The 15300-nt window shown below is 40.1% G+C and overlaps 1 protein-coding gene across 1 annotated transcript in view; it reads right to left on the minus strand.

The window, feature by feature from the left end:
* LOC127621086 (centrosomal protein of 120 kDa-like) overlaps nt 1-10384 on the minus strand; it is a 34148-nt gene extending 23764 nt beyond the window's left edge. Inside the window, exons 1-9 of the mRNA XM_052094534.1 lie at nt 10227-10384; nt 7216-7372; nt 7021-7135; nt 6782-6917; nt 4264-4412; nt 3983-4180; nt 541-765; nt 198-426; nt 1-87 (exon numbers count right to left, since the gene is read on the minus strand). The exon at nt 1-87 is cut by the window's left edge and continues 85 nt beyond it. Coding sequence (XP_051950494.1) covers nt 1-87; nt 198-426; nt 541-765; nt 3983-4180; nt 4264-4412; nt 6782-6917; nt 7021-7135; nt 7216-7372; nt 10227-10275 — 1345 coding nt within the window. The 5' untranslated portion in view covers nt 10276-10384. The remainder of the gene's footprint in view (nt 88-197; nt 427-540; nt 766-3982; nt 4181-4263; nt 4413-6781; nt 6918-7020; nt 7136-7215; nt 7373-10226) is intronic.
* Nucleotides 10385-15300: the final 4916 nt, after the last annotated feature.

The following is a 15300-nucleotide window of genomic DNA, read 5'->3' on the forward strand; positions in this document are numbered from 1 at the left end:
CAGGGATGCAGATCTTTGGAGCAGAAACCGAGACTGACGAGCCTGGAGCATCAGTCTGCACACGCACATCAGGGGCGACAGGGACATCTGAAACCACAAAACACGGTTATTCATTCCTAAACAACAAAATATCACAAAGCTGCTGTGTAGTTTAACACTCCTAAACAAACTGCAATAAACAACTGTGAGGTTCTTGCCATGTGTTCTGGGTGTGGCTGTGGGCGGGGCCTGTCTGACATCACAGGACAGACTCTCTGCCTCACTCTCAGAGTGCTCAAGAGATCTGAGCGGGTGATCGGGTGATGTCCGGGCGGGTGACGGGGTCATATGTGCCCTCTGCTCCTCTGAGGGGCGTTCAAGATGGGCGGCTGGAACAGACACTTTCTTCACTGGAGTTTTAGGACCATTTTCAGCATGCACATCAAACTGTTAGTAACAAATATCCAGCTGTTAGAATACACTGCAAGCACACAACAGGAAATATATACGTGATAAAGTCAATGCCCTCATCCTATTAGCGTCTGATTTTCATGATCTCACCCGATTATTGATATCCTCCCCTCTCAGTGTCACGGACACGCCCACTGTGGGCTGCAGGTCAGCTGGGACAGACTCCAGGTTGACTTTGGCTCGATTCGGGGGTTGCAGGATGAACGCTCCCTCTATCGTGGCAGCATGTTTCGACAGATCAACACTGTTCTTCATTAAACCAGCGAGACTGATCTCAGTACTGCCTAGAGACTGATTCCCACAGCACAGGTGAATCTGTGAGCAAACACAAAGAACATCAACACTACAGAGAATCATTTACATTTCTGCATTTGGCAGATGCTTTTATCCAAAGCGACTTACAGTGCACTTATCACAGGGACAATCCCCCCGGAGCAACCTGGAGTTAAGTGCCTTACTCAAGGACACAATGGTGGTGACTGTGGGGATCAAACCAGCAACCTCCTGATTACCAGTTATGTGCTTTAGACCACTACACCACCACCGCACAATATTTTCATATTGATACGAGCGCTCAACAAATCTCAGGGCTTGATCTTTGCCTTTTATGTATATATTTGACTTTTTTAGTCTTGTCCCAGACCCAGACTATAAATATTAACCCTTTAAGCTCTGAAGGTGTTAAGATTTCCTGTTTCAGTGGTTTACCCAAAATTTAAGACATATAACTCGACAAAACAAACAAGGAGGGTCAAGTGTTTGGTTTCATTGTAAAGAAAACTTAATGATATAGATTATGATTCATTCTGAGACTCTCATAAGCATTAGAAACTGCTGAAAATTACTAAATAAATTGAGCCAAAAAGGTTCTTTTTTTTCTTATTTGATATTATATATCTCTGGCTCTGAAAAACTGCTTTTGTTTTGTTCCCAATCATGTCAACTATATCTGAGGATATTTTTGTGTTGATTTGACAAAGCGATCAAAAGTTACAACATTACAAATATAATGTATCATAGTGTCCAAAAACATCTCCAAACAGATAAAAGATAATAATTGTACATAAGAACTAATTACACATGCAAACACAACAATGACTAAAGGTTTGCATAGCATGCACACATGATTTTAGTCATGAGATTTCACAGAATGAGTTTCATTCTGTGTCATTTGAGTCATCATTGAGTCTGTGTCGTGTATTTGGCGCCATCTCCTGGTGGTCATATGTAACATTGTGCTTCATGTGGATTATCTAATGATCTATACATCTCATTATCTTGTGTGTGGACTCGATTGAAAGATAATCACAGACTCTAAATAATCATATGTGCCATTTTATGTTCTGTTTGACCATTTTGCTCGTATGCCACATTTTCGCTTATAACTTCACACAAAATAAAGGCATATATTTAGCTGTTACTCGCTATATTTTAATCTGTGAGTAAAACAAATAGTCTGGTTGTATTTGACTCTTTAAGAGCTTTCCAACAACATATGACACATGAATATTTGATCAGTTTGATGTTTTTACTAATTACAATAATATATACAGTGCAGTTTTGGTCATAATGTCTAAATGCATTGGAAAGCAGCGCTTCTAAGCTTTTAAACGAAACCTATTTTGTGTTGGTCAAGACTGAAGTTATTAATATTCTAAAAACTAAACTTAACTGGGGATTAAGGGTTAAAGTATTAAAATCATTATATTAAATATTTATTAAACCATTTCAATGATTATTGCATGAAATGTGTATCAATTTGTCATAAATTACGACTGTCCCACAGTTGTGACGTCATTTCCATCACACCAAAAATGTAGCCCCAAATAAAGTTTTGTTCTAAAGTTAGTGCGATGAAATATGAGAATAAACAAAGAAAATTCAAGGGAAATATCACTTTTAATTGGCCGTCATTTCCAATCAATCAATAAAAAGTGAAAATATTATTTCATTGTGTGTATTTAGGAAACATAAAATGTTAGCTATGAAATTTGTCTTTTTAAACAAAAAAAAACATTAACATATTCAATATTCATTTCTGCAGTCCTTGTAACTTAAAGGGAGAGTTTACACAAAACGATGTTTACGATGTTAAACGATGTTAGATTTTGATGTTATCTGAACATACAGAATATAGTAATATCAACAAACCAAAAGGTTGGCGAACTCTGGATTTGAAAGAGGGAGGCAGATAAACATAATAACAACGTCATCTAAAGGCCTCGACATACTTCTGAAGAAGTTCTTCTGCGTTCTATGTTCAGCCGAGCAACGGTATACTGTTTCTGAACATTCAGACACGCACCACACCACTGTAGGAGGCGTTTAGAGGAGTGTTAATATACGAGGACACCACATGTAAAACCTTAAACATGTGTTATCAATGACTTTACGCCTCATTCTATGAGTAGAATTCACATGAGGTCAGTAAAAGAAGCTGTTTTAACCACTCAATGATGATTTAAAGTAATACATATGCAGTAGAAAATGTTTAATTTGTCTCGTTTACTTCATGAATTCATTAACATGCTATACGCAGCCATAACATGCACCGATTACACTGTTAGTGTCATTTCTGATGACACTGAAACTACTGCAAAGATGAGCGTATGAACGTGTTCATGAATAAAGACGTGATGATAAGAGGGGCACATGTTACTTTGGGCAGATGTGTGAATGGCTTTCGCTGCAGATGGCACATGAGTGAATGGGCACTTGAGAGTATTTCAGTAGATTTGATTCCTTTTGTGACTAATAAAACAAACCAAAATCGTCCGACATGTTCTTGGAAAACGTCTCCAAGCGAGCGATCGTTCAGATGTTGGTAAATTTGCAGCAGCTCGCTGATAACGGCACGCCGGTGTGTTCTTGTCGACTGAACGACATTAACAGGAATTATCCTCAAAGTAGGCGGAGCTTCAGGCCACACCTACCTATGATGTGGACCAATGGGAGTAAGAAGGTGTTTAGCAGCCAGTTAGAAGTTTTCCTAAAAGTTTGCCCAGGCGAGCGGTTACGAACCACCGAAACAACACAGAAACACCGTCTATTTGACCAGATGTTGTTCTAAATGACGTCTCACACATTCGTTCTCCGAGTATATTTGGGCCTTAAGGGACTGTTGTTGAAGTGCTTGATCGATTTGGTTAATACATTAGCTCCCATGAGCAGAAAATTAATGTGGAAAAATGTCAATAATATCGATACAAATATCGTGAGGAAAAATCTTGACCATGTCGATTTCCCCCCACCTCGGTCATTTTATTTGAAAAAGGTAAAAATGATCATTTCCATCAGCATCATTTCCAGCACAAAATTCATTGAAACACGACACACAATTTGAGAGGTGCAGAAATGACACAAAATGACATAAATGTCCTGTGATGCATGTGTTGCTGAACAAATTAAATCAACTAGTTAGAGTGATGTTTTTCTAATGAGACTTCCATAGTGGTTAAAGTGCCTGAAGTTGAAGAAACACACATATATACATTGACTTTGACTGTGGAGATGACATAAGGAGATGCTTTACCTGGAGATTAGGCTGCTGGCTGAAAAAGAGCCGCAGAGCTCGGTCACTGCTGCATATGCGGACAGACGCCCGTTCAGGCTCAAAGTTGGGACGGATGAGGTTCTGGAAGGGTTCACTGGTGACATCATTTCCCAGAAGAGTGTAATAGAAGAAGAACTCTGAACCCTCACTGGACAGCTTCACTGAGCTGGAGATCAACTGACGATCAGGACAATGAAGAGTTTGGTTTTAATCATGCAACACGTTTAGTGATTTACCACATGATAAGCGGCTCGTTTTACCTGCTCCAGTTTGGTAGCAAAAGCGACTGTCACTGACAACACAAACATGTCTGTGCAAAGATCTACCGGTCCGATCTGATGAAAACCTTCCTCCTCATTCAGAACCGCTTTGAGATTACCAGAGTCCAAAGGAACCAGAACAGGAGAACCTACAACATCATCAAATAAAAACATATAAAGCCATTCACAATACATTTGACTTCTGTAATGTGACGTTTTCTGAAGCAGAATATTCAATGAGGGAAAATATTATATTATCAATCAGGATTTGATTGGATGATGTAAAGTGGGCGTGTCGTTTCGGAATGTTGTGGGAGCTGAATGCCAGTTAGCGGTGGATTGTGGAGGACTGAAACACCGCCGGTAATGGTAATAAGCATTAAAATAATGTGTTTACTATTGGCAGGATTTCTACAAAGGGTTCACTACATGGTATTACTGGTATACAATATATACTTTACTGATTAATCGGTGCTGATAGTTGCTTCCATGAATTTTTTGCCGATAACCGATAGATCCAAAAAGCAGCTATCAGCACCGATTAATAGGTTAAAACCGATCAACCGAAAATCAATAATCCTCATCTCGTGAAACAAATACTTATACTATATATACAAAACTCTTCATCTTGTGAAGAGGCTATAAAAGCCTTAATTTGTTAATTACTAGCATACAGAGCATTGTAACACAGTGTATTTCGGCCTTGTCCAGCGTTACGCACCAGATCTGAATTGTTCTGGTTATTATTGGGAATTTGACTGCACACTAAACTGCTTTTGGGATTTTATTCATTTTGGATGCTTGTAGCATCAATGTCTGTGCCTGTCATAGTCAGAAAAATGTAAGAAATGTTTCATAATTTGATAAAAAAAAAAATTGAAACAAAATTGTCTGCCGACAGCAGATTAATCGGCCGAAAGTTTTTAGAAAGTTTAAAAAAAATCCATTTTGTCTTTCCATTCTAAGTTCACAGACATACAAGAGCCCAAAATGAACAAAATCACCAGATGCAGTATATTGTGTAACCAAATTCTCATCAATATGAGACAGTGTAAAGTGTTTTGGTAACCTCTTAGGTTAAAAAAATTGCTATATAAGTGCAGACCATTTCCCATGACGACCACTGATCATGTTAGTAAAGTATTTGATTTGCATTAAAATAGTTCTAACTTAGTCATATTATAATTTTCCACCCTGTCTCTGGCCCTCTGTCTGAAACGCTCAGTTTAGGCATAAGCTCCTTAAAACGTTCATGTAAATGCCCACTGTTCTGATTGGCTAACATCGTGCAACAAGCTCCACAACATTATAAAACTACATTTCAGGGGTTACACATAACGCACATCCAACACGTTGCATCTGAATATACGTATTTAACTGTTCATCTCAAACACAACTTTTAACACACACAGTCTGTCTACACCGGATGTGAGAGTTGCATCAAAAGCAAAAGAACCCATTATGATCAATGATGCACTCTACCAGGTAAACCCAATGGTAAACAGATGTCCCGTTCCATTTCGTGCTGCAAGCGCTGGCGCTACTACTGCCAACAACACAAATAAACGGTTTAGAAAGTGTGTCGACGCACCCGGTGTAGACATGCAATCCATTCCGAAATACGCTGAACATCCACATCCAGTTTCCAGTATCATCCAGCACTGAAATGCACATCGCCGGAAACGCATCTAAATGGTCAAAGACGTCCATCCAGCGCATGTTTTCATACACCAACAATTAAAAATAGCACAGATAGGTGAAGAGAATGGCATCTTGTAACTTGACACCGCGTCTTTTAAAAGTGATATGTATCAATTGGTCAAAGATGTCTGTCTAGTGCATGTTTAAATACAAAAATAATTCAAAATAGACCAGATGGTTCCCCTTTGGTGTTCAGGAATAGTTAGGCCACAGTAGTCATTGTTTGTCCTTCTCTCTATGTTTATGAACTGAAGCTCCAGAGGTCGGGGCCAAGGGTGCAATGATTCTAAGTAGCCTGTAGAGGCGGTCATAAATTAATGTACCCCTAGTGACGTAGTGTAGTCGCGGAAGTAGAGAACGAGGCGTTTTTGCAGCTTAATTGCATTGGGAATGTAGTTTGACTCCTTTTCTTTAAAAAAGAAGAAGCAAAAAACGAGTTCTGAAATGTACAGTATGTTTTTATAGTACATATAGTATAGAAACATTTGATGCATCATGACACAACCCCTTTAAGTATTTATCAAATTAAGCTTTTTATAGGCAATATTCACCAGATTAAAAAATATCAACAACTATCGGCACCGATTCATTGCTAAAAGCGATATAACAGTCTATCTCTATTATAAAGACAATCGGTCTTATTCAAAATAAAACAAGGAACCACTTTTGATTTCACGTGGACACACTGTGGCAACAGAAACATACATGTGGGACATGCAGCTTTGAAGCAGAGAGAGACGAATGGAGAGCAAAACAAAGAAAGGAAAACATTAGACATTTATTCACCATGAGAGAGACTGATGTTGTTGTCAAATACCTGCTCTTGGAGGAGCTTTCTTTGCCTTGAACTGCTCAGGTGTTTGTTTGGTGTCGTTTTCTAACATCGCACCGATCAGCAGTGACGGTTTCAGTTTAGCGTACTTGCTACTGAGTAAAGGATGCCATTTAGGAGCCTGAAGAAATACACATTAATCAGAAGAGGAACTGCTTTCCTAGAGTGTCAGAAGATCAACAGAGCATTTACTGCAGAAACAACAAACACCTTCCGAGTGTCACCTGTTTGATCTCTTGGACTGATCTCAGATCGAGGATGATGTATCCTACACACTTTCTCGCAGACGTGCTCGAGTCCACTGTGAAACACTGTAACTTGATTGGTGTTCTCTGCAGTCTGAGGCAAGAGTGTGAAATGCAGTGAGTGATTGTGAGTGTGCTGATGGGTCACAGGTGAGTCAGACGAACAGAACTCACCTGTGCTGGTGAAGGGTCTTGCGGTCGAGCTCCCACGCCAGCTCCGTGCAGAACTGCGGCTGATCTTTATGTTCTACAGGGTCTGTGGCTAAAGTCTCTCCATCAAACCGAGCTTCAACAACCAGCGTGTGCTGTGGACTCCTGGGAAACTGACGACCTGAAGAGAGAACAAACATCTCACATTATTATTCATTTTATTTAGGGCTGTCCATTTAATGCAATAATTCAGTGCGATTAATTATAAAATAATGGGTTCAAAAAGTAACGAGCTATTCAAGCTTGAAGTTCCACCTGTTATCTCCAGGGGGCAGCAAGCGAAACTCCAGCTGTATAGACAACGCAAAGTTTATACAGAGAACAAACCAACCCTTCAGCAGACAGCACAACACAAGGACAAGTTCTTGTGTTCAAACACAGCTTGATAGAGCGAAACCTATATGCAGGGATCATAAGACGTGTTTTTCTAAGTATTAAACTAAGTTTAATTTGACACGGCGACCCAAAAACGGTATGTTTATGACGTGACGCAACCAAAGCGAGATGCTCCAAACACTTTGATTGGAGTCCACCTGTGGCAAATTCAATTGGTTGGACAAGATTTGGAAAGGCACACACCTGTTGGTATTATATCTGAAAATGCATATCGCAGCAAAAACCAAGCCATGAGATCAAAGGAACGCCTGCAGAGATCAGAGACGGGATTGTGTCGAGGATCTGGGGAAGAATACAAAAACATTTGGGCTGATTGAAGGATCCCAAGAGCACAGTGGCCTCCATAATTCTTAAATGGAAGAAGTTTGGAACAAGCAGGACTCTTCCTAGAGCCACCCGGCCAAACTGAGCAATCGGTGGAGAAGGGCCTTGGTAAGAGAGGTGACCAAGAACCCGATGGTTACACTGGTTGAGCTCCAGAGATCACGTGTGGAGACGGGAGAAACTTGTAGAAGGACGACCATCACTGCAACACTCCACCGATCTGAGCTTTATGGCAGAGTGGCCCGACGGACGACTCTCCTCAGTGCAAGACACATAATAAAATACCTAAAGGACTCTCAGATGGTAAGAAACAAGATTGTTTGGTCTTATGAAATGAAGATTGAACTGTTTGGCCTCAATTCCAAGCGTCATGTCTGGAGGAAACCAGGCACCCCTCATCACCAGCGCAATACCATCCCAACGGTGAAGCATGGTGGTGGCAGCATCATGTATGGAGGAAACCAGGCACCCCTCATCACCAGCGCAATACCATCCCAACGATGAAGCATGGTGGTGGCAGCATCATGTCTGGAGGAAACCAGGCACCCCTCATCACCAGCGCAATACCATCCCAACGGTGAAGCATGGTGGTGGCAGCATCATATCTGGAGGTAACCAGGCACCCCTCATCACCAGCACAATACCATCCCAACGGTGAAGCATGGTGGTGGCAGCATCATGTCTGGAGGAAACCAGGCACCCCTCATCACCAGCGCAATACCATCCCAACGGTGAAGCATGGTGGTGGCAGCATCATAATGTGGGGGTGTTTTTCAGCCGCAGGGATTGGGGACTGGTCAGGGCCCGTACTTGAACCCAATCGAACATCTCTGGAGAGACCTGAAAATGCCAGTCCACCGATGGTCCTCATCCAACCTGACAGAGCTTGAGAGGATCTGCAGAGAAGAGGCAGAAAATTCCCAAATCCAGGTGTGCAAAGCTTGTCGCATCACACCCAAAGAGACTTGAAGCACCTTTGGCAGTGAGGGTCTGAATACTTATGTCGATGTGATATTTCGGTCTTTTCTTTATAATACATTTTAAAATTTATCACAAATCTGGTTTTTGCTTAGTCATTATGGGGTATGGAGTGTAGACTGTTGTGAAAAAATAATAAATTTAAAGCATTTTAACATAAGGCTGCAACATAACAAAATTTAAAAAGAATGAAGGGGTCTGAATACATTCTGAATGCACTATATATTGAATTATTGTTATTTCGTGGGTTTTCTGAGCAAATATTTACATATGCGATGAATTATTCAGCATACCATTGTTTCGACTTGTTCCTAATTTTCTTTAAAAAAAGCACAAATGTGTGTTCCAGTGAGACACTTACAATGGAAGTCAAAGGGGAACAATGTTTTGAGGGTTTTAAAGCAGAAATGTGAAGATTATAATATTATAAAAGCACTTACATTAATTCTTCAGTTCAAACTTGTGCATTATTTAAACTGTAAATGGTTGTTTTTACAGTCATGTTAGTAGGCCTATATAACAGTTACAGTGTTACGTCGTCATGGCAACAGGGTTGTAAAAGTGTCTATATCTTCACACAGATGTGGTCAGTGAGTGATTTAATGACAGTAAAATAATGTTAACACACATATTGTTTATGTCTTGTGTCTATACTTGTGAAACAGTATTTTAATGTTTACAGATCATTTGAAGCATCATTTTTTTACCCCATCTTATCGATGTCTTCAAAGTTATTCTCACAGTTATGACAGAACCTCATCCAAGTTAAATAGTTGGATAATGTTACCTTGGTGACAGGTTTAAAATCAGCATATATTAGCAACAACAATGTTTATTAGATCACAGAAACCCAAATGTTAAAGTTTGCAAGGCATACAAACACAATTACAAGATCAACAAATGTTAGATTCAGTGAAAACTCAGAATAGGCTGCTATGGAACAATATATAATGTGAAAAAATTTATTGACATTGAAATTTATCTGAATTGAGATCATGACAGATTGTAAGATGTACTGATTATTAAATCATTTCTCAGGATCACTTTATATATTAACAAAATCGAATAACTCCGATATCGTGGTACAGAATGATTACCATACGGTTACACTGCAAAAAAAAACCTCTTTTAATGAAAGTTTACATATTTAATAACGTGTCATGCACCTTAAACCGCAGATGATTAACATAATAGATAACATAAACACACAGCTGATCAATAAGAACTAACAGTTGATTTTCTTAAATGCGTTTTCATGGGAAAAGTCTCGCTGTTACCTTCCAGTATAGAGACAACAATGAGCAGCTGGTCTGATTTTGAAGCCATGTCATCTCTGTGTTAATGAATTAAACTCATGATGGTTTTATTTGGATATTAAGCGTGTGTTTGTTTGTTTTCAGCGCGTCTCTTGTTCAAGTAACGACAGTAAATTACAGTAACTGTTTCCGGCACTTCCGCCGGAAACAGCAGGACGGAAGAGCTCGGGACACATCACTCGCTATTCACTATATAGTAAGCGTCACATAGTACACTATATAGGGAATAAGGAGTGGTTTCGAAAAAATTTTTACCCGAACGAATACAAAAATATTTTAGGTTTAAGTGCGTATATTTCTGTTATTATTCAGTCAGTTTTGTCATGTACAAAACCGAACACCAAGGATTCTCTAGCAAGTCTGTCCACTGTCAGTCATCTTTATTTCCAGTCATGATAGTGCAGCTTCAATCTACTTGAATGGAGAAAGACAGAAATCTCCGTAACGGTTGGTCAAGATTACGATCAAAGAACATAATTAAGATCAACAGTAAAATTTGACAACACTGGAATCATTAATTGTGCTAGTTTACCTCAGTTTAGGCAAATTAACGCAACTTTCCTGGCTTTTATAGCTAATGCGCATGCGCATCATAGAGTTGATTGACAGGTCATGTCTGTATCTAAAAGGTGATTGGCTCTTTTTACAGTAAGGCGCGACTTCCTTTCTACATCCGTTGAGCGTTACAATTTGTCCCGTTGGTTTTACTAGAAGTGGCCCGTCTCTGCTAAATAATCTCTGAGGATACTCAATACTTCAGCAACTGAGAAAACACTTTTGTGACGAACATACTGAAGTATGTACATTCTGCAACACTAGCGCCACCGAATGGAATTTGCAAAGTAAACAATGTTTTCAAAACAGCTTTCCGAATACGCCCCTTGTCATCAGTTGTTTCAAGCGATATATATACAGGTCCTTCTCAAAAAATTAGCATATTGTGATAAAGGTCATTATTTTCCATAATGTAATGATAAAAATTAAACTTTCATATATTTTAGATTCATTGCACACCAACTGAAATATTTCAGGTCTTTTATTGTTTTAATACTGATGATTTTGGCATACAGCTCATGAAAACCCAAAATTCCTATCTCAAAAAATTAGCATATCATGAAAAGGGTCTCTAAACAAGCTATTAACCTAATCATCTGAATCAACTAATTAACTCTAAACACCTGCAAAAGATTCTTGAGGCTTTTAAAAACTCCCAGCCTGTTTCATTACTCAAAACCGCAATCATGGGTAAGACTGCCGACCTGACTGCTGTCCAGAAGGCCATCATTGACACCCTCAAGCAAGAGGGTAAGACACAGAAAGACATTTCTGAACAAATAGGCTGTTCCCAGAGTGCTGTATCAAGGCACCTCAGTGGGAAGTCTGTGGGAAGGAAAAAGTGTGGCAAAAAATGCTGCACAACGAGAAGAGGTGACCGGACCCTGAGGAAGATTGTGGAGAAGGACCGATTCCAGACCTTGGGGGACCTGCGGAAGCAGTGGACTGAGTCTGGAGTAGAAACATCCAGAGCCACCGTGCACAGGCACCAGAAACTGCGGCAGAAGCGCCTGACCTGGGCTACAGAGAAGCAGCACTGGACTGTTGCTCAGTGGTCCAAAGTACTTTTTTCGGATGAAAGCAAATTTTGCATGTCATTCGGAAATCAAGGTGCCAGAGTCTGGAGGAAGACTGGGGAGAAGGAAATGCCAAAATGCCTGAAGTCCAGTGTCAAGTACCCACAGTCAGTGATGGTCTGGGGTGCCATGTCAGCTGCTGGTGTTGGTCCACTGTGTTTTATCAAGGGCAGGGTCAATGCAGCTAGCTATCAGGAGATTTTGGAGCACTTCATGCTTCCATCTGCTGAAAAGCTTTATGGAGATGAAGATTTCATTTTTCAGCACGACCTGGCACCTGCTCACAGTGCCAAAACCACTGGTAAATGGTTTACTGACCATGGTAGTACTGTGCTCAATTGGCCTGCCAACTCTCCTGACCTGAACCCCATAGAGAATCTGTGGGATATTGTGAAGAGAAAGTTGAGAGACGCAAGACCCAACACTCTGGATGAGCTTAAGGCCGCTATCGAAGCATCCTGGGCCTCCATAACACCTCAGCAGTGCCACAGGCTGATTGCCTCCATGCCACGCCGCACTGAAGCAGTCATTTCTGCAAAAGGATTCCCGACCAAGTATTGAGTGCATAACTGAACATAATTATTTGAAGGTTGACTTTTTTTGTATTAAAAACACTTCTTTTATTGGTCGGATGAAATATGCAAATGTTTTGAGATAGGAATTTTGGGTTTTCATGAGCTGTATGCCAAAATCATCAGTATTAAAACAATAAAAGACCTGAAATATTTCAGTTGGTGTGAATGAATCTAAAATATATGAAAGTTTAATTTTTATCATTACATTATGGAAAATAATGACCTTTATCACAATATGCTAATTTTTTGAGAAGGACCTGTATATATATATATATATATATATATATCAGATATCTGTGGTATTTTAGAGCTCCATGGTTCAAACAGTCAGATAGTCCCGCCCCCCACTCACACCATTGGTTGAGTAATGTTGATGGGGGCGGGTCTAAAGCGGTCTCTCAAAATAAACACATGAATTTGTATAGCACCACAGAAACACATTGTTTACAGTTTTTGAGAAAATTAATTTATGAATGGCTTACTAATATTTGTCTCTGCATATTGACCTGAGATAAGAGAAAATATTTTATTACTGAAAAAGTTACATACGTCAGCAATACATATCACAACCTTTATTTTAACCGTTCTAATAATAAGCAAGCTCCAAAAAGCACATAAAGGCAGCATAAAAGTAACCCATGAGACTTCAATCTTTTTTTTACCATAAATCTTGACATCAGCAGTTTCTAGCCACCATCATAATTTCATTCTCGAATACACTCGCTAGTGCTTGACGCCAGAGACTATTTAACTATTAACTATTATATAAAAAAAAAAAATGGGAGAAATTGATACGCGTTAATGGATGTAGAAAGGAAGTTCCGCCTTACTGGTAAAAGAGCAAATCACCTTTTAGATACAGACATCACCTGTCAATCAACTCGAGCATGTGCATGTGCATTAGCTATGCACAAAAAATTCATTTTTATCACAATCTGAGGTACTTTGTTGATGCATGTGCAAATCACTAGTACGTGTAATCGAGCTTAACATCATGATCACCAAGGAGATTGCAGATGTCAAGATTTACAGTTTTAATTAAAACATTTTATTTAACTTTTTGCAGAACATGGGCCTCACAGGCTCTATTTTCGAGAGTGCGTAAAGCACAGCACTTCGACAGTGCACAACGTTTTATCCCATTTTTGTGAAAGCTAATTCTAAGTGCAATTTTCATGCCAGCACAAAGCACAAGTGGGCATGGGTGGGAGTGTTTGTGCTACTGTAGGTGTTTTGTATGTTAATAAAGTGGCGCAAAGCAAAATTAGCTATTTTCCTAAGTAATAGATCGTTGCGCTAAGACGTTTCAATACCACCTCTTAACTTGGTGCAAAGTCTAAACTCACTTCCTAGAGTTGCAGTTTGGAGATTTCACCAGCAGGTGGTGATAAAGTTCATGTGTTATTATTCTTGTATATTCACAATTGTATTTATGATTTAATTTTGACTAGTAATTTTCCACCTGTTGTCATAGAGTGAGTTTTAAGGGGCCGGTGGAAGAAGTCGGACAGAATAAAATGTTTGGATTTAAAAAAGCTTTTTTTTACGACTTCGTTATTGTTATATTTTTCATACAGATCATTTACACTAGCAACTTCTCATGCATGTGCCGTCTTTGTTTATATCGCTGGTGTTTGATGGGATTGACTATATAATAGGACGCAGACGCTGCAATAACCGGAGAAGAACCTCCGAATTAAATGGCACTTGGTTTACGCCTTTTTGCGTGTTGCGCTGGCAATTTCGCCAACTCACTTGTGCTTAGACTTATGCATGCTTGCACGAAAATACCAAAACTTCATGCCCATTGCTATGCACTTCATGGTAGTGCTCTTAAAACAGGGTCCCAGAGGTAAAATTTATTTAAAAAATAAATACAAATATTAAATAGCTAATTTAAAAATGTAAGGTATTGTTTTTGATCAAATTAATGCTTCCAAGTGAAGAGAATCATAAATTTCATTCATGAACAAAAATGTCATTGTTTTTAAACTTTTGAAGGGTTGTGTATCTCAAAGTACCATGTTATTTATTTATTTATTTTTGAATTTTTCTCCCCATCTTGAACGCCCATTTCCCAATGAGCTCTGAGTCCTCGTGGTGGCGCAGTGACTCGCCTCAATCCGGATGGCGGAGGACGAATCTCAGTTGCTTCCACATCTGAGACCGTCAATCCGCGCATCTTATCACGTGACTCGTTGAGTGCGTTACCGTGGAGACGTAGCGCATCTGGAGGATTCACGCTATTCTCCGCGTCATCCACGCACAACTCACCACACACCCCACCGAGAGTGAGAACCACATTATAGTGACCACAAGGAGGTTACCCCATGTGACTCTACCCTCCCTAGCAACCGGGCCAATTTGGTTACCCCATGTGACTCTACCCTCCCTAGCAACTGGGACAATTTGGTTACCCCATGTGACTCTACCCTCCCTAGCAACCGGGCCAATTTGGTTACCCCATGTGACTCTACCCTCCCTAGCAACCGGGCCAATTTGGTTACCCCATGTGACTCTACCCTCCCTAGCAACCGGGCCAATTTGGTTACCCCATGTGACTCTACTCTCCCTAGCAACCAGGCCAATTTGGTTACCCCATGTGACTCTACCCTCCCTAGCAACCAGGCCAATTTGGTTACCCCATGTGACTCTACTCTCCCTAGCAACCGGGCCAATTTGGTTATCCCATGTGACTCTACTCTCCCTAGCAACCAGGCCAATTTGGTTACCCCATGTGACTCTACCCTCCATAGCAACCGGGCCAATTTGGTTGCTAAGGAGACCTGACTGGAGTCACTCAGCACACCCTGGATTCAAACTCACGAC

The sequence above is a fragment of the Xyrauchen texanus genome, chromosome 27, assembly GCF_025860055.1.
Source record: "Xyrauchen texanus isolate HMW12.3.18 chromosome 27, RBS_HiC_50CHRs, whole genome shotgun sequence".
Classification (NCBI taxonomy): domain Eukaryota; kingdom Metazoa; phylum Chordata; class Actinopteri; order Cypriniformes; family Catostomidae; genus Xyrauchen; species Xyrauchen texanus.